The 20,164-nt window shown below is 36.2% G+C and overlaps 1 protein-coding gene across 1 annotated transcript in view; it reads left to right on the plus strand.

Annotated features, from left to right (window-relative positions):
* The window catches only part of MTDH (metadherin), a 34,368-nt gene that overhangs the window by 11,035 nt on the left and 3,169 nt on the right, over nucleotides 1–20,164 (plus strand). The window contains exons 4-12 of the mRNA XM_042035948.1: nucleotides 344–523; nucleotides 1,935–2,003; nucleotides 4,481–4,732; nucleotides 7,404–7,490; nucleotides 9,309–9,407; nucleotides 11,533–11,657; nucleotides 12,210–12,329; nucleotides 14,746–14,865; nucleotides 18,713–18,869. Of these exons, the coding sequence (XP_041891882.1) occupies nucleotides 344–523; nucleotides 1,935–2,003; nucleotides 4,481–4,732; nucleotides 7,404–7,490; nucleotides 9,309–9,407; nucleotides 11,533–11,657; nucleotides 12,210–12,329; nucleotides 14,746–14,865; nucleotides 18,713–18,869 (1,209 nt within the window). The remainder of the gene's footprint in view (nucleotides 1–343; nucleotides 524–1,934; nucleotides 2,004–4,480; nucleotides 4,733–7,403; nucleotides 7,491–9,308; nucleotides 9,408–11,532; nucleotides 11,658–12,209; nucleotides 12,330–14,745; nucleotides 14,866–18,712; nucleotides 18,870–20,164) is intronic.

Raw genomic sequence — 20,164 nt, forward strand, 5'->3', positions numbered from 1 at the left:
GTTCATAAAGAAACATAAACTCATAACTCCACAGTCACATATTGTATCTGGGAATCTAATCTTTGAAACAACAGTATTTAGTAACTTCAACTGATATTTTTGAAAGTAGTCTTATAAAAACTGAGAAGTTTTGGACAGTAGGGTGCTCATGTTATTCATGTTTTGCTCTGTGAAGCCAAGTATTATCACAGAAAAACTTACCTTTGGCCATTTGTTTGTGTTCTCAAACTAATGTTGAAGCTGACTGGTTAAACTGCCCTCAGACTTCGTTTGATATGGTACAAGCTAAAAATCTTTCCTTCCTCTTTGACTTAGTTATGTTTTCATTTGGGTGATGTTTTAGGAGCCTGGGAAACAAAAATCAGTAACAGAGAAAAGCGTCAGCAGCGTAAGCGAGACAAGGTGCTCAATGACGGTGGCTCAGGAGAAGCAAATCTCCAGGGTATAGAAAATATAGTTACTGTATCCATTGAACAACTGATGCCTACACCATCACTTCTGGTTGGTCTCAGAAAAAATAAAGGTATGATGCTTGATAGGTCTGTGAATGTGTCCTATAAAGATACCTTTACTCAAATGCTTAAATAGTGACTCTGTTTTGGATGTATGATAGGTATATTTGCAGGTGAAACTCTTGAGGAAATTATTTCAAGCTGTGAAAAAGTACTTCCTCATAGTGCAAAACTCCCCCCTTTTTTTAGCCATATTTTTGGGGAAGCTAAAGAGAGTGTTTTGGAGTTAGTGGCTAAGACACTGGCCTCCATCCATACTGGTGCACTGTCAGTTGCTGCACTGCTTTGTAGGCATGTCCCTGTTCCTTCACTTGTGCTCTGTGACCTCGCCCTTTGTTTCCAGAAACTTCAAAGGCATCCTCAGCACTGCTGCAGGCAGCACTAACTCCTTAACTTTTTGAGTGCTTCCTTGTGGGAAGGTTATGCCCCTGAAGTTCTCTTTAAATATCATTCACTGCATAACATGTAGGCGTTTTTTTTCCAACGTAGATTTAATAGTATCCTGTACTAAAGCTGTTCATAATGGTAAGGCCCACGTGGCTGAGATTTAGTAGTCAATTACTATAGTTGAGGATTCAATAGATATGGCTGCTGCTGTTATAGAAAAGAAAGATTGCATGGGCTGGTTTAAAGCATGTGTAGACACAGGAATTCATATTCAGGTAAAACTGAGAAATAGGTGCTTTTATTAAATGAAATTTGATGATCTGGCAAAGTGACAAAAAGACTGAGCCTAACAACTGTCTGGTACCTTGAAACAGTTTAATGAAATTTCTATGCCTCACCCTCCTGTTTTATTGACACTCGTTTGCACCTTGACTGAGTGCATAGTTCTTGCCTGGAGGACTACATCAGTCGTTTCCTGTTGCCTTTTACCCCCTGTCCATTTACACAGAACTTCAAGAAATGGTAGTTCCAACTGTCTTTATACACTGTTGCTAACCATAACTTACTGTAACCTCTCTAGTCAGAATCCTTTATGTATCATACTTTTTTTGTATCTTATGTATCACCTTGTGCAAAACTAATCCAAAAAGAATTCAGCTGTATAGTGTTTTCGTGGTACGGCAGAAGTTAGAAATAGTTACAGGTCTGAAACACTTGGAGCCACTCTTTCCTTGTAAATGACAAACCTGTGTTTTAGATTTCTGCTCTTCATTCACTGGGAGAGTAGCTAAAGTTCTTTGAAATGTGCCGTTACTTGGTATGTGGGTCTTAAGTCACTTTGAGTTCATTCTGTCTGCAACATAAATACAAATAATAAAAAATAGAGCATTTTAATTTTGTTCTTACGTGTTCTGGATTGTGTGAGGTACTAATACATTCTTTTCTTAAAATATCAGTAATGGATTGTTAGAAGATTTTTACGGGTGTTGCTGTTTGAAAAGGCTTCATCTAGCTTTGGTTTCTCTTCTTAATTAGGTGATGCACTTCTAAATGCACAGATTAACAGCTCTAAACCTGCAAAGGGGGAGTCATCAATTCCACAAGGTAAAAAGTTTTCATTACTGGGCATCGTAAGTGACTAGAGAAGTATTTTACAGAAGTGAAAGCAGCAACTGTCAGTGCAGGATTTTGAGCAGTTACTGATATGAAACTTTGCTATACATCTGGCTCTTTTGGCTAGGCAAATGTTACACTTCTATGTTGCAGTTGTTTCTTAAGAAGTTGAAAACAGTCTCGGTTACATGTGGAAATACAATTCAGTATCTAGAATTTTCAGACAGATTATCTATTATAAAAATTTTTATATACAGAACAGTAACATTTATTTTTAAGCTCTGCTGAAAAATTCTTTATGCTAGCTTTTCAAACTTACTCACTTATTTGTGTTAATGAATTATTTGCTCAAAGAAAACCATGGTGTAGATAACTGCAAAGAGCTCACAAGTCCTGATTATTGTTTACATTTGTTTCAGGTTATATACACAAGTTACTCAGTTCTTTACATACTCCTTTGACATCCATAGATACATTTGCTTTGAAAGTTCTTAAATATAAATGCATGTTTGTAAAAGAATATATTTGACATATGTCATACACATAACTTAAAATATTTGACTAGTGAATCTTAGCAGTTTTCTAATAACAGATACTGCTATAATAATGCTTGAAGTGAATTAGCTTGACAGAATGAAATCAAGATGGTTGTTTCTTACATACAGCCAACATTAGCTGTGTTGCTTTAATGAAAAGTAGCTAGTGTAAATAAGCAAGTCAACAAATAAGTTATTAAAAGCATGCCGATCCAGAAAGTGAATCCCTTTCTGCCTGTTTTTGAGAGTGTTACTTCACGTGCAAACTTCCTGTACCATGGCGCAGAAGAAGGGAGCTGTATTCTTGAGAGAAGCCTAATGGGAGGACAGGAAGAGATAATAAAGTTTCAGTAAGGAGAAATTCTGACTGGTCATGAGGAAAAAAGCCCTTCAGGAGATAGTTCAAAGCATCTCTGGGCAGTCAGCCTTTATGGTTTCCAGAACTTCAATAATGTAGTATAATTTTGAAGTTTGCTGTGCATTGAACAGAAGGTGGGACTAGGTGACTTTGAGAGATCCTTTTCAATCTTAAGTTTTCTGTGATTCAGTGAAAACTTGCTGGTCTTTTAGAAGTTAAAGTTTTTGACAGGAGAGTAGTATAATAAACAGAGAATAATCAAGCTCCTGCTTTAGAACCTCAGCTGCCTTTTTGCAAAGTTGCAGAAAGGTTTTTCTGCCAGCTGCAGTTTGGTTTCTGTCTCTTCAGTGTTCTTTTGTTGCCTTTCCCTAAGACTTCATATTATGCTAGGAGGAAGTTAACTGATAAGAGCAATGCTAGTGCTGTAGAGAAAGAGCAGTGCTCTTTGTACAGCAGTGGTGACCTTACAGATGTCTGTGTTTGGAATTGATTTGTCTGAGAAAATCTAGGCATATCTCACCTAACTAATTCTGTGTCAGTGAGGCTGGCTCGAATTGGGCATGTTCATGCTGTCTGAGTTACAAGTTCATTTGAAAAATAAAATGTTTGATCTGTAGTTTTTGTTGGCATATGATACTGACTTGTGCATGAGGGTTTGGCTTACTGTTTAAGTGTTACACCTGTAATATGCAAATATTTCTTAACTGCTTGTAAAAGAGCAGGTTTTCTGGTTTTTCCACTGCATATATAAAAAGAGAAAGGGGATTTGATATACAAAGCACTTTGGGAAAGGTTTGTGATATATAGGAAGTGAGGCTGGGTGCACTAGCCCCTATATTTTATAGGGACATAAATTTTAAAAACTTCTATTATGATCTGCTGTACTTCTGACTTCTCAAAGTATACATTAAACTTGCGGTGGCTAGTAATTTCTCATCAGGGTAACATGTAACAGAGACTCTTGCAGTGTTGTGGTCTTTTACCTTAGTGTAACATAAAATATGTTACTTACAAATTGAGCGTTACTATGATTTTTATCTCTTACTGCGAGGGACTCTATGGTCAATGTGATAGCTATGCTCTTTGTAAATCCTGTGTAGCGTTTGGGAGGTATTTTCTAATACTTGGTAATTTTGTCTACATCCTGCTTGGAGAACTGCTGTATGCAGTTATAAAACAAAATATTCTCCATTTAGTTCATGGGCTTTTCCACAAGTCATCACCAAACTCTGTGAGAGAAATTAGCTGACAGTGTTGAAAGCACTTTCCGCATCCTTTTTTTATTCTAGAGGCACTGGTTCACCAATACATCAGCCCTATAAAGAAAAGGATGAGGAAGGAGAGTGCAGTTGGTGCTGGTTTTTCCTCACTCTTCAAGTTAGTAGGCAGATGGTGCATATCATCTGAACTGGAAAATCAGCTGAGACAGAGCAGCAGCCCTGTCTATATCACAGTGGTGTAGCAAAGCTGCTGTTCATTCGGTGGTTTTTTAAGTGAATGTGCATGTAAGTGATATTTTAATTCTTCATCCAGTTCTTCTTTTAAATAATCCTTTCATTGTTGTTTTATTTAAGTTTCTCCGGGATTGAGTGAAAGCCATACAGTAAATGGAGGAAGCTGGAATGAGAAGTCTGTAAAAATCTCCTCACAGATTGGTGTAGGGGAGGAGAAATGGACATCTGTTCCTTCAGCTGCAGCTGGGAAGAGGAAGACTGAGACATTGGCTTGGGGCCAAGATGCTGGAGATGCTAATGGGAGTGGAAAGGACTGGGGTGTAACCCTGGTGGGCAGGCCCTGGAAAGAGCGTTCTTTGTTCACTCCCATTGGTAAGCTATTTTCAAGAACTTGCTTCACATACGCATTTTTACATAAATGTATTTTCTAGTAGTGGATCTCTGAAATATTTTTAGATTTATATATTTTAAAAAATCTTGATGTGGTCTAGTGAAATGTTAACTGAATTTCTGTTTACTGTAAGTTCTGATGGCTTAGCATCTATGTCTCTGTACAGTTAAAACTGGGGGTTTTGAGTTTGTCTAACATAAAATCATTTCTGTGAAGGAATGCAATGTTGTATATCACTCTCATAAAGTTCTGAAGATGATTACTAAGCCATTTTAAAGTGTAACTTCTTTTAAATAATGTCATAAACCCCAGGTTGTAAGTCTGTTCTGTTGGTCAAACATGATCAAATCAACTGTGTTCGGTTTTGGCAGGCATTTTTTAGGCCCCAGGCATAAAGATTGTTCAACATTTGTGACATTTAGTGTTACACTGTTTTTCTCATTAGAAACTGTTTTTTAGAATCCAGCACAATTTTCTGCCTCTGTCACTTGTGCTGCCCACAGTGATAATGGAGAAGAGATTTCATGATTTCTTTCTGGACAACAATCATCAACTTACTATTAAATGCTGTAACATGGCCCTTCCCACTGTTCAGTCTAAGTAATCCTCATCTCTTGTGGAAGGCAGTGTTCCTTTGTAGTCAGCAGTGTTACTTTAGTCTTGTCGTGTCTTAACCCCAGCCAGCAGCCAAGCCCCTTGCAGCCACTGGCTCACTCTCCCACCAGCAGGATGGGGGAGGCAATCAGAAGGATAAAAGCTGGAAAACTCATGGGTTGACATAAGGACAGTTTAATAGGGAAAGCAAAAGCCATGCCTGCAAGCAAAGCAAGGAAATAATTCTCTACTTCCCATGGGCAAGCAGGTGCTCAGCCGTCTCCAGGGGAGTAGGGCTCCATCACGTGTAATGGTGACTTGTGAAAACAAAACACCGTAACTCCAAATGTCCTTCCCTTCCTCCTTCTTCACCCACTTTATATACTGAGTATGATGCCACATGGTAGGGAATATTCCTTTGGCCAGATGGGGTCAGCTGTCCAGTCTGTGTCTCTTTCCAACTTTTTGTTGGGAAGACAAGCCCCAGCTGCTTTGCTGCCATGGATACAAGAAGCGGAAAAGGCCTTGACTCTATGGGAGCACTACTCAGCAAAACCAAAAATATCCCTGTATTATCCACCCTGCTTTCAGCATAAATCCAAAACACAACCCTACCCCAGCCATAATCTGCACAAATCTAGACCTTGTTTTATTTCTCTGGCATATCTTGAAATGGAGTTCCTGAGGCTGGATCTGATATACCCTTGGAAGCTTTACTGTTGCCAAGTAGAAGCAAAGGGCTTTTTTCATGTTCTGGCTAGATGTGTTCTGCTATATATTCTAATAAGGCAGTTCTTAGTGACTGTGACCAGCTTTTTTTTTGGTTTTTTTACTGAGGATACATCATGTCTGACCAGGCTGCTTTGCTTCTCATAAAATTACTAATTTTGGGGGTGAAGGAGAGCAGTGAAAGTCTTTCATGATGACTTGACTGATGCTTTCAACACTGTCTCTCACAGTGTTGTTGTATCCAAACTAGAACAGTTGAAAAACTGGTCAGGCCAAAGGTAATGGTTAGTAAGTCCTACTCTCCCTGGAGGCTGGTAACAAGGGGATATCACAGGGCTGTACTTAGAACTGTCCTATTTATCATCTTTGTAAGTGACCTGGAGGAAGCAACCATGTCATTCACATCCCATTTCCAGATTACAGCAAACTTAAATGTGGAGGCAGGAATCAGTTGAAACAGTCTAGGTCAGGGATCCCATCCAGAAGGACCTAAACCTGATGGGAGTAATGGGCCAACAGGAACCCGAGGAAGTTCAGTGAGGACAAATGTCAAGTGCTGAATCTGGGTTGGAAGCAACCCTACCTGGATATTGACTGCCTGGATTGCAGCTTTGTGAGTAAGGAGTCTTAGTGGGCACCCAGTTGGACATGAGCCAGCCGTAGATCCTAGCTGCAAAGGACACCAATAGTATGCTGGGGTGCATTAACACAGGAGTCAGTAAATTGTGGGTTAGTGACTATCTGCTTTTTGGACAACATCTGGAATACCTGTCCAGTTTTTAGCCCCTTCTCCCCCAATTAAGTAAATGTAATTCTAAATAAAAGCTGCTAGTAGTTTTTACTGGCTATTTCTGCGTATTTTCTGCCCTACATTGAACAGTCAAGTATGTCTTCATTTTTAAGCAGTATCTCCTATTTGCCAAAATTTGTTCTGAATTTTTGAATTCCGTTCTTTAACCTATATATATAATTTACTCCAAGATGTGTTCCATCTACGTGTACTTGTCAAAACTTAATGACTGCAGTAATGGGAGATATAATAGTACGGGGCTCAAAAAACAATTCACTTTTCTTTTGTGAGAAGTTTATATATAGAAAAGGCTGTAAAGGGAAGATGATCTTGGAAAGCTTGAAAATTGTTTCAGGCTATGTATTCATAAAGTCACATCTCTGTCAGCACTGATTAATGCCCTCAGTTGTGTGAAATGTCATCATGGCTGGAGTAGCCACTGTTTTTTTGATCTGATTCATAATTAAATAGCTAAATTTTCAACACTGCCAGCAGTGTGTGAAGTTCTTTTTATTTTTTTCCCTCCCCTTCCCCCACAGCTGCTTGGAATGTGGATGCAAGGATTAATACCTCTGAACAGAATTCTACTTCTTTCTCCTCATTTGGATTAACTCCTGGAGTTTCTGGTATGTGTGCCTTTCCAAAGGTTTTTTCCACTCTCTTCTATTCCACCAGGTGGAGTAGAGTTTGCAAAGTGCTACTAATATGCATTTTCTCACTTTTCTTTGAAAATAGTGCTGTAAAGAGGTGGAAGACACTTAAAAAGCTATTTGTTACACTGAAATTATGCAGTAAAGTAACTGTTTTAAGTTGATAATCAAAAACTAGAGCATTCACAGAATATTAGTAAGAAGGTTTGGAAGTAGAGGGGGTTGGAATGAGATGATCTTTAAGGTGTGTTCTAACCCAAATCATTCTATGATTCAGTGATTTCTTATTTAGCTTTCCTGTTTGTGTGTTAAGTCTAAACAATGGGCATAAGAGATTGTTCAGCATTGCAATGTTTCAAGTTAGAGATCTGAAGATTTCTTTCTAGGAAAGCGTATTTATCCCAGTCTTCTGGGAGGTTTGTTTTTTGATGATTGAGTTTTTCCCTATCAAGGAACTGAATCACTACTTCGAAAATATGTTCCGTAGGCAGGATTTGAAGTCTTGAGTCTTTTTTCTGTATGACAAATGGAAATGCTGAGCTCTGGGGTTTTCTTTTTTGAAGGGTGAAATTGCTAGAGTACAAACCTGGCTTCATATTAATCCTGTGTGTTAAACAACTAACATAAGTCCTACAATGATTTATTATTCATTAAAAGGGTCATATGTCAGGTTTTCTGCTCTTGCTTGCTTACGCCATGAGCTTGGCATGTCAGTTTTCTTTTCTGAAGTAGCTGACCAAGTGCTTATGCACTTAGGCTGTATTTGCTTGTATTGCAGTTTACAGGCTTTTAACTGTTGAACTCAGGCTTAGTGTCTAGCATCTTAATTGGACAGAGAATTTTAATTAAAAAAAACAAAAATCCCAAGCAGCCACCTGAATCCAAGTTCAGTCTCTAAACTAAAACTTAGGAAAGTTTATTAAATAAAGTAGAATGGCAGACTGAGCTAAGATTCAGCTGTAATGCCACCATTTCAACTTCAAGAGAAATATGAAAAAGTGAAGTGTATTGTTGTCTTTGATGCACCTTAGCCAACAACGTTGTAATGCAAAGTGACTGCAAAAGAAATCAGAACATGTCCATGTTTCTGTCGTCTGAGGTATCTTTTGCAGAGGTGTATGTAAAATAGAGACCCAGAACTATTCAAACTGAATTTCAGAAGTCTCATCATATAGTAAAATATTAATTTATTTCATGCTTACAATTAAGCTTTTGTTTGGTTTACTTTTTTATGAAATGGTTTTGTTTGTTGTATATTTTTCTGAAAACAATTATGTTAGATGTGTACCACCTTCTGCTATCATGATGGTATCGGCCTTACTGTTGTTCATCCTGCTGCTTTTATGTTCTTGAAAACTTTCGCTTTAAATGAGAATTGGATTCTTAGTAATGTATAATTTAATTGTTTGATCTGCAATGTAATTAAAGAGGTTTCTTTCAAGTGATCTTTTCTTTTAAACTTCTCCCTGTAAGAGATCTTATTGATACAGAGTAACAATTTTATTACCCATAAAATGTGTTTTTCAGTTTGAGGAGACTGCTTTTACTCACCTTTATCTCTTTTTATGTTCTTCTCATGACTTTATTTTGTCTTTCTTCTTCAGCTTCCTTGTTTTCTGAATATACCTCATGCACAAGAGCCTACTAGTTTTCCTGTCCTCTGCAGTCCTTAGAATCTGACGTTTTTCTTTGAGCCTCTTGTCTTCCTTTCCTACTTTGATTGGATTTGTTTCCCCAAGACAACTTCAGGAAGCTTGCCAACTTACAAGTACAATTTTATTTATTCCCTTTCAGGATCCAACAGTGAATCGGTTTCTCAGGCTGGTACTTCTGATTTTCAGTGGGATTTAAGTCATGCTCAACCCCCTGTTGATGATGAATGGTCTGGGTTAAGTATGTTCCTCTAAAATGTTCATTAACAAAATGTTGTTAATTACTATTGAAGTGTAGTTATTTATACTAGCTACTTGTATTAGGCAGTGGTGGGTATCTGAGAAAAAACCTGGAATGTTTGACTTCTGTAAAACTAACGGACAGTTCAAAGGAATTAGAAGTATTTTGACAAATTCTGATAGAAAATGGTTAAATTTTAGGAAAAATATTTGGATATTCAAACTCAGAAGTGAGAAAGCTCATGCATTTTAAGGTAATTCTGGCTTTTGCTGGAAAAATCTTTGTAATAAAACCGTCTTGCTGCAAGTGATGAGAAAAATCTACTGCAAGTCAGCAAAATATGTATTTAGTAAATTGAATTTGAGTCAGAGTTTGTTTCTACATGTTTGTACCTTACTGAAAAGTTAAGATGACATCAGACTCTTGTATTTAATCTAACTTTTCTCATTTAGCAAATGAGGAATTGTAGGAAGTTCTTACATATCTAGGAAGCATGTACAGGATAGAAATAACTGAAATTGCTAGGGAGTTACAGTAAAGTTGGTGTTTACTCCCCACTTTCTCCTCCCTGTTTATAAAAATGTGTAGTGCATCTCATTAGGGCATTGACCTGAAAAATTGTTCCAGAAGTTGACAAAAGCAGCCATGCATGCTACCTTCTCTCTAAGAACCACTTCTTGCAGTTAAATGACTGCAAAAGTGGAAGAGATTGATGTAGGCCTTGACTTCACCACTGTTGGCATGACTGCTCTGATACCAGATAATTTTGAAACTTACCTTTTGTGTTTTTTCTGTTTAAGGATAAGGGAAGCACATTTCAGTTAACCATTTGAAAGTCATTGGTTTTACATTTTATCCAAAGCATAATTGATTCACATAACTGAGCATAGAATGTTTACGGCTGTGGCATCTGTTAATAGAATTTCATCATAGTTGTCAACTATGGTACACTAACAGAAGTGGGCAAATGCAAGTTTATCCAGTGAGATACACAGATACACCTTACTGCTTTTTCAGGATCAGGACAAGGAAATTAAGTGGATGTACAAATACTACTAAATTTTATTATTACTAAGAATAGATTTTTTTTTTCTTAAGCAACTAATGAGAAGGCAGTAAATAAACTGAAAAGTGTTGAGTAATTTTTTTTGTTTTTTTCAAATCACTAAATTTTAGCATCTGGAATAGGTGTAATTAAGATAATATTTTTATTAGGAAAGTTTCTAATTGTTCTAAATATTCCAACTAATCTTAAGATCTTAGTGTATTTTTGTCTTCATAATGTTTGCCAGTAAATTTAATTGGGTTTGTTACTGCTTTTTATTTTGACTTTATTTTCAGTTGTTTAAATTGAATCTCGCCATAGTTGGCAGACCAAGTTTGGCTCTTCAATTTGGTATAGACTGGGGATGGGGGGCGGGCGGGAGAAATATTTGTGATGTTAATATAAATGTGAAATGAAAATGCAGTCTTTTACAACGTGTTCTCTTTTAAAATCAGCTTGTTGTAACTTTCTACTAAGAAAGTCTTAGGCTTAGTTATTCCTTTCAGATATTTTTAATTTTTATCTGACTCTTTAAGCCTGTCATTCCATCATAAATGAACAATAGTAAAATACAGTATGGACTTAAGAAAAAAAGATTATTAAAAAAATTAAAAATGCCAGTGTTACAGGATGACTCTTGAGTCAGTAAGATTTACAGTTTAAGATATATCACTTGTAATGGAATCTTACTAAGGTAAGATTGATCTGTGTTACAGTTCATCCTAATTTTTTCACAAACTAGGAAGAAAATCTAGAGAACAGTTTAAGATGGAGAGCAACTCTTAAATTTGTATCTCTTCACACAGTTTAGAAAAATATTTTGAAGCAATTGCATCTAGCTAGCTGCTGCCGTGATTAGGCTCCGTAAAATCACTGTCGTACTCATTACTTTACAAAGTCCTCCACTTATTGATGAAGTCTTTCTTCATCTTTTTTTTTCCCAGAAGTACAGGAAATTAGTATTTATATCTTGAGATCAAGAAGTGGGTTATGCATAGGGGGTTTTTTACATTTTTAAATTGGAAAAGAGCACCTGTAGAGTAAGGCAATATTCCTGAAAAAACCTTTTAATCTTTGTAGATGGACTTTCTTCAGCTGATCCAAGCTCTGATTGGAATGCACCAGCAGAAGAGTGGGGAAACTGGGTAGATGAAGAAAAAATTGCTTCTGTTCCTCAGCGTGAAGAGAGATCTGATACTCAGAAGGTAAAAGGTGGTATTTTGTCCTTAGCTGCAAGACTTTGTCCTTACCACTGCCATTTGTTAAAGTAACTTAAAGGGTAATGATAAAGGTAATCTCTCATCGCTGTTACACTGATAAGAGTAGCACAATTGTTTGCTCTGTACACAGAGAAAGAAAACGCTGAATGTTACTGAGAAGAGAGAAGTCACTTAGCTCCATGTTAAACCTTTCTGTCTTGCCATAATTACAAGAATCACCTTGTCAGTATAGACTTAGAGGATTTAGATCTGTTTTTATAAATACTTCTTGACAGTATTTAATTCTCAGTATGAAAAACAGCATTTCCATTCCACTAGTGCCTGGTGCTCTGTTGCCTCTTCCATTCCCATCTCCTCTACTTGTATTACCAGATAGCATGTAAAGAATGTGGTCTTTCTAAAATGAACTGAACAGATAAGACTGTGTTCATTTACACTTGTATATGCAATTTCTTATAGCTATTAATTTGTTTAGTCTATAGAAGGTATGTTTCATTGTCATTTTAAATGCTAAATACCTTCTGTTCCTGTATGAAGATTTCAGATAATGAAAGAGAAAAAGCAGAGCAAATTCTTCAGAGTTCTACAGGTGGCAAATCCAAGAAAAAGAAGAAGAAAAAGAAGAAGCAGGGTGAAGAAGCTAACTCTCCTGCACAGGTAAAATCTGGATGGTTTAAAAGGCACTTGCAAGGAATTCATAAAATTGCCTTATCTTTGAATATTAGCATCTTGAACAAAAATTATTTTTGGGAAATTAATTTCTTTACAGATTTGGATTGTCTACTCTTGTTTCTCAAGAGTTAAATTCTTATTTTACTGGTATTTCCTTAATTTGTTGTATTCACAAGTCGAACATGGGATAACTTGTGGTTTTGCTGGATTTATTATGAACAGCATGAAATACATGGAAAGTATTTATCCTGAATTATTTATTTTCTATCAAATCAGGATTCTGTACTGTAGGGATGCTTCCAGGAGGATCTCTGCTCTGCATGGGAATCCTTCTCCTCATGCCCTTTGAAAGACAGCTGTCTTGGTGAATATAGCTAGTTAGGAAAATGAAAGAAATTGAAGTTTTCTCTTAAGCTGTCTTCAAGTACAATTGTGTGAGAATATAATAGTTTTCTGAAGTACTGTTTTAATTTGATTTATGTGAAATGGTAAATCCTAATCCTTCAAACTCAGTTGATGGGGCTACTCTGTGAGTCAGATTTCAATGAGGGAAAGAATATTTTCAAACTGAGGATGGTTGGAGTTTTCTGTGCTACTTGAATAGCTTTTGAAGAATTACATTGAAAAAGATTTGTAAAAATAGCAACAGCAGATTGCACTTCACATGGCAATTGAATCATGTTTGAATAGATGAAAACAAGTACTTTCCTAATGGGAGAAAGCTTTTAATAGCTGATGATTAGAATGCATCCTGCTTGTGCTTATAGTGACAGCCATTCATAGTTTACATTCTTTACAAAATAACCAATGTTCAGTGGAATCTGACTAGATGAATTGGGGAGGGAAAGCAAAAACTTCAGTCATACTTGCTTTGGATTTGCTTTTATGGTTATCACATTTTCAGTTTATTAAGAATTCTAAAACATTGAATTCCTGTTAGATGAAATTTTATTTTCAAATTGTCTGTTTGGAGGTGGAGCTTCTGCTGATTTCTCTTGTTTCTTTAGAGGCAAATTCAATCTGGGAACACTAGGGCTGCAGCTTTTTTGTAATTGAAATCCATTCTGCTCTCTGCTGTGACTCTAAGTGTAAGTTAAGGTTAATAGGTTGTGGTTAACAGGTGTTTGTGAGTGTCCTACATGAATTTTAAGGTCAGTGAGGGCATTCTGAATTTCTTTTTCCATTGCTTGTGAGCTGTCTTTTAAATTATGTATGTCAAGTAGAGTCCTACTTCCTATATTAATGTAATCAGATTTGTTTATTCTAGTCATTGGTCTCCAACCGTTCCAATTTTGTTACTTTTTCTTTCAGTCCATCAGTCTGTGAAGTCATCAGTTTACACATAAGACTTTATCTGTATTAAATTTTTATGTAAAATTGGGAATTTTGCTTCCTAGGAGCTGACTGAACTGCTAATACATCACAGAAGTTACCCTTGTTATAACAGTTTAGTCATTTAACTTACCAGTGCTATTTCAAACTCATTTAAAATTTGTATATTTATCCTCTGAAAATGGAACATGTTCATTTAAACATCTTCATCTTTCTCATTGATTATACTTAAACGTTCACTCTCATTTGTTGACTTCAGTATTTGTCAAGGCAATAGAAACTAACTGAGGAGCTTGGAGTAAGCCAGTATGTGTTCCTTCCTGTCAAGAATCAACAGACTTGGGCTGTGACTACATTTTCATAAGATTCCAGTGGTAATAAGTGAAGGAACATTGTTTCCAGTTTAAACTCAGGGACCTCTTCACTACCACAGGATTCTTCTAGTGCCACAAACAAGTGTAACTACTCCAACTTTACATTTAAAATTAAAAGTTTCCACTATTATATGGTCTAAGGAGTAAAGGTTGAGACTCTTGGATACTTTGGATATATTTTCAGTTTCTCTACTGAGGTTTGTTTTACAAGCATTATGGCAGACAAAACTGGGTTGCAAAAATATTAAAGCATAATAGTGATAGAAAACTATACAGGTTAATATACAGAGCTTGCATTTTAAAACTTGTAACAAAGCGCAGAATCGAGAGCAGTCAAGTGTCATTGTGATACTTTTGCAAAGTGTTTAGAGTTAATTCAGTTTAAATTCATATTCTTATAATTTAACAGGAGTGTGAAGTGCAGTTCATTCTGAGATTGGGATTTTTGTTAGTAAATTGCATGAAAAGTCCTGCTTTCTGGGCTTTATTGGGTTCTGTGGGTATTTTTTTGTTATGTTGTTCTATAAACTGTGAGTGTTAGCATATGCTGGTATGAGCCCACTACTTCAGTTGTTCTTTATGATAGATTTTCTTAGTTATGGAAGCTGATTATGGCAAGAAAATTCATTCACAGGGCAGAAGAGTCAGAACTTGACAGAGACTCTTCTTTTTTTTCCCCACTCCCCTTTTTGTAGGATGCTGAAGAACTGGATAGAGAAGCTGGAGAGGAATTTCAGGCGGATACCTCAAAAGTTCAACCACAGCAGGAAAGAGCTTTTTCTTTGAAGACCATAAGTACTAGTGAACCAGCTAAGGTAGGGATGCCAAATTTGATTTATGTTACAATTTGATTTAGAAGTGCTCAAGTAGTTTGAAACATTAATTTGTGTAGATAATGTTACGGTAAGAATACTCTTTCAGGCTGTATGTTTATGAATATAAAGGTAATTGAGCAGTTGAATTTTAGGTAGACGTCAGTTTCAAGTTTTAAAAAGTATGTCTACTCTGAAAAGCACTATCTTCCAAATCGGTAGCCAGTTTCTTTACTGGCAAGTTACTTTCTTGTTTGAATATTCAAGCAATGGTTTAAAACTTCGAAATGTAGAAACCTAAGAACTAACAGGTTTGAGCACAAGACTGGTAGCATATTCTGCTGTTATGTTGCAACAGAGTGAAGTGCTACTAAATATATTCTGAGTTAAATGCAGTCTGAAATTGATTTTTGATAGCTGTACTGAGCTTAATGACTGAATAAGAAAAGGTTTTATTTGAACCAATTCACAAACTGTTTGCTTCAGCTCACAGTTGAAACATATTCTACAAATTCTCTTTCAGTCTTTCTCCAAATAGCAGCTTTCTTAGGTACTGCTACCCTACAGTGCATCACATTCTAGGAAGGTGTAGAATATTTAGTATTTCTAGTGGCTTTGATTTTTGTTTTTTATTTCCGTGAAGAGTGAACAATACTAGTGACACAGCAATTTGGTACCAGAGAGTATATGTCAGAATACTGAGTTTTAATTTTTAATTGCTGAGCATTAGTTTCATAAAAATACTGAGGTATTAAGAGTCAAATGAAAGCATTAGAATGAAATCTTTCACAAGAGGCTGCAGGTTGCCAAATAAAAAGTACAGAAGTGTGTTGGGAATGTCTTGAAAAGCTCATTCAGACATACTTAAGACTTGCTTTAAATGCCCTACATCAAAGTAGAGCTTTACTACAGGTTTTGCCTATAACTGATTAGTTTAGATCAGTTCAGCCTTTAATCAAAGTTGGCAACAGCTGCCCATTCTATCTGACTAGTGTATTGGTGGTTTTTGTGGTGGTTTTTTTGAAGCTGTATTTGAAAAGACATCTGCCTGTGTATGCAAGTGGCTTTATTCCTGGCAGTGTGAGGTTTTCTTAAAAAACTTAAAAGCAAATACGTTGTTTTATTTTAGAGGCTTTAGTTGAATATGTGTAGACAGAAAACTTGGATTGTGACATCAAGGTGGGGGTTTTTTGACTTCTAGAAAAAGGTGTAATGGTGCGTCCTAGAAGACTATAGCTTTTGCTGTTCGGAAATGTAAATTGATTTGAAAAATATTTGCAGTTAAATTTTTTTTTTCCCTCACAAGTTGCCAGCACTGCCAAAATACAAGCTCAGTTTCAGTAGAATTTGCTCAGTGCTTTACTGTTTATAGTCATACTCAACTTCCTAGGTGATTTGATGGCATCAGCATCTTATGTAGACCTACACTGCACCATTTTTGAGGGGCTTGAGGGTTTCTGTTACTCTTGAATCTTAAATTCAGTCTGTTTGTATACATGTCTGTGTATAGCTGTGTAAGTGGTAACACACTTGTTTCTTGGTGAAACAAGACATATTCTGTTTTAAACTTGGTGTGGGGGCAAAGGGCAAACAAAACTATTACTTAACATTCTCTGGAATTGGAGTTGATAAAGGACAACTTGTGAATTGTTGTATCTGGCAGTGCAGATGGTCTGTCAGTCTTTATCAAATCTCCTTGACAACAGATTTGGCTTCATTGTAATTTCACGCATGCAAAGATGCCTTCCAATATTGTTTGACTTGGCTGTTGTAAAAAGTTTTAGAAACAGTCTGTGACTGATGTGTGAAATGGATGACTTGAGTTTCCAAGACAGGTAATCTAGTCTTAAGCAAATGCTCCAAAACATGAGAATGAAGTATAGGGAAAAATAAACTGAGTACAAACAAGTTATTATCAGTATATCCTCATAAATATCAGAAACAGCTCTAACCTTGTGTTTCACGTCACATTATCTGGTGATGATGTCTGCTACACATTGGCCTGCATTGAAACCTTCTGCATGTTATCAGCAGGCACGAGTTTTAAATGAAGAGAGATACTTGGAAAGAAAAGTAACAGTTTGACAAGTCACTACTTCATTACTGAATCATGGAATTATGTATATAACTTTATATTATGAAATAGGCTGTATTCATTGTTCCAGGCCTCCTTTCTGAATGAATTTGTTAGCAGAGAATATCCTAGCAAAGCGTAGTACCCAATTTTTAGTGTTTGACATCACTACCCGCTTTCCTGTATCCAAAATTTAGACAGAAGTATTTGGAAAAATGTCCAGATAGTGCTGTATCTATTTGTATCGTTACATTTGCAGTAATAGTGCATGCTGTAACGTGCAAGCTGCAACATGTTTCTTAGTGAACCTGAGACAGCTGACCTGTTAAAATCTTAATTGAGTTGCTTTACCTGCTGGTGAAGTGTGACTGTCCTAACAAAACTATGATACCAATAGTTAACCTGAATTGATTACCTTGCACTAGAAGCGTTATGTCCTCCTTTTATTTTAGAAATCACGTTTCAGTTTGCCAGTTTCACTTACCTATGTAGCTGATGATTGCTAACTATTAGACAACACTGGAATCAGCTAAGCTTGGAATTCCTGTAAGATGGGAGTTCATTTTATCAGCATGGTTGATGTATAAAAAAATATTTGAGATTACTGATTTTTCAGTAGATTGAGAGAAATAACTGCAATTATAGATACTAAACTTGTTTCAGTTGATGTGTAAGGGCACAGCAAACTATTCATGAAAGGTTAGAGAACTGCTGTCCTTTAAATTCATGTGTTGGGTTTTTTCAATTAAAGCTGTTTAATTTCTTTCTTAGTATGATATGATTAAAGAAGAAATTTGTATCTTTTTGCTCTCTTGAATGTTCTGACTGAATTTTTGAGATGCTTACATTATAGTGATGGAAGCAGTACAAACTGGTGACTGTTGTACATCTGTATCCAGGGATGTAGACTTCACTATCTGGTTTTCATAGTTCCAGGTTCTTGGCTGTTGTGACACAACTGCAGCTATGATTTCTTAATAACATCTTTAAGTTTGGGGTTTATTGCTTGGCTGAGACACTGTGTTCTAATGCATTCATTTTTGAAGCCTTTTGTCATTTGGTGACTTGCTGCGGGATCTTAAGGTTTTTATGTTCTAACTTCCCTATTGGAATGTCAAAATGGTTTGTTTTCTGTTTTGCTGTAATTTTAATTACAGTAAGTGCTACTCACCAGCATCTCTATTGTGGGAACCTTCAAAATTGACTAGATAATTGAAAAATACTGCAAGTACCTTTTTACTTGGCAGTTATTTCTGCAGTAATTTCCACTGAAATACTTGCTGACTGCTCTCGCCATTATTTGTTGTTCTACTATAAGCAGAGTGTTTTGAGCAGTTTCTAGGAATGACTGGAGATGCTTTTTGTTTGATTTGTTTGGATTTTGAGTTATCTGTTTGGTCCTGTGTAACTTGCCTGCTTGCCTTGCAACCAAATGCATATGTGTCACTGTTTTACATCTCTGTTGAATACTCTAGAATCTTTTTAGGGTCTTGGTGATTTATAGAGCCGTTTCTTTGCATGTGCTGTATTTTAAGAATTAATTTGTGTCATTTATCTTTGCTTGTATGCAATTAAAAATTTTGGCACTAGATGGCAGTCATAGTATTACAGGCTCAGTTTAAAATTTTTAAGGATTTTAATATTGGTTCAATTTTTCAATGCCGTCTTCTCAGCAGCTGCTAAGTATATTGCCAAAATAACACCATATAAGAGTTTTTACTTTTGTATTACTTAACAAAACTTTTGGAAACTTTTTTTTTTTTGTTTCTCAAATAGTCTGAGGAGGCTCCTTCGCTTGCTGTTTCCACTGAGCCATCTGTAATTGTATCAGAAAGCAATTCTGACAAGATTGCTTCCCAAGTGCCACAGATGCTGCAAGAGACAGATGTTTCTAGTCCCAATATTAAGCAAAACAGTGTGCCTCCTCCACAGAGTAAGTATCTCTCAGTACAGTTTTATTTCTGTGAATTCAGGATGTACTTTTTCCCCATAGAGCATAGTCAGAATGCTTTGCCCTGGGGTTTGAGTTTGAAGTGCTATATCAGATACTTCTCTTACTTATACATCTTGCCATATTTTTAACTTCCTTAAAGTTAAAAGCACCTTGATATATTTATTTTCATTGTGAGGAAAAATTGGCTTCATATGCTTGGATCACTGAAAATGTCTGTTGGGCTTGTCCAGTCCTTAACAGACATTTGAATGTACTCATCACCATTGGGACTGGAGTTCCATGCTGTGACTAAGGAGTTCTGCCAACATTGTTTCAAAGGGCTGCTTGCAAGTCTTCAGTGGAGAACAGATGGTTACTGACATTGCAGTTGACAGAATATTTAACTACCAAAAGCTTGGGAAAAAATACAAAAAATTCTATTTTCAGCCCACTGAAGTCTTTTGATTTCTCAATTTAGCTCATTAGCATCTTTTTCCATATGCTTCCATGTAATCGTAGAGGAAAACAGTTGCTTATTTAGGAGTAGAAAGGTATTGGGTGATGGACTCCTTTTTGTATTCTGCCAGCACATAGATCAGGCTTAACTGCTGCAGGTATATTGTTTTTTGAAAATATGCTGTGCCCAAAAACATCAAATGTACCCTCTGTTGCACTTGACAAAAGTGTTTGTACTCACAAGCATTTGAGTACTTGCAAAAGTACTCACACAGTAAAACAGGAAATTTAGAAGGGAAGTCAGGATATGAAAGACATTGCTTGAAAAAAAAAAAAGTTGTTTTAGTTCAGATTCTTTAACAAAATTAATAAATACTGACAATCTGTAATAAGCTGCTGGCTAAGTGTTGAAGTACTAAATGAGTTTTTAATGACTGCAGAAGAAACATGATGACTTTATAAAGTCTCATTCAGCTGCATTAATTGGCTTCTTGGTTTTGAATACATGAAACAATGGAATCTTTCAAGGCAATGCATCAACTTACGACTTTTTGCTCTGGTTCTAAAATATGAAATCTTTTGTGATTGATTCATGCCTCAGCAATTGAAAGAACATCTCTTAGGTTCAGTATATACAATACTTTGCGTGTTCTATCACTTCGGGCAGCCAGCCTGTTTTAAGGCAGTCTGTTTTATTAAGAACATAGTGCTTCTGTATTGGATTATGGATTCCATGTAACCACATCTTTACATAGTTCATTACTTTTAAAAATATTCTTCCGACATGTCACGTATGTAGTGGTTAATAACTGTAATCTGGTAAAAGTGAGCATTTAATG

The sequence above is a fragment of the Corvus kubaryi genome, unplaced genomic scaffold (genome assembly GCF_017639235.1).
Source record: "Corvus kubaryi isolate FWS band 111438036 unplaced genomic scaffold, C.kubaryi_AGA036_p1.0 37385, whole genome shotgun sequence".
In the NCBI taxonomy this organism is placed as follows: domain Eukaryota; kingdom Metazoa; phylum Chordata; class Aves; order Passeriformes; family Corvidae; genus Corvus; species Corvus kubaryi.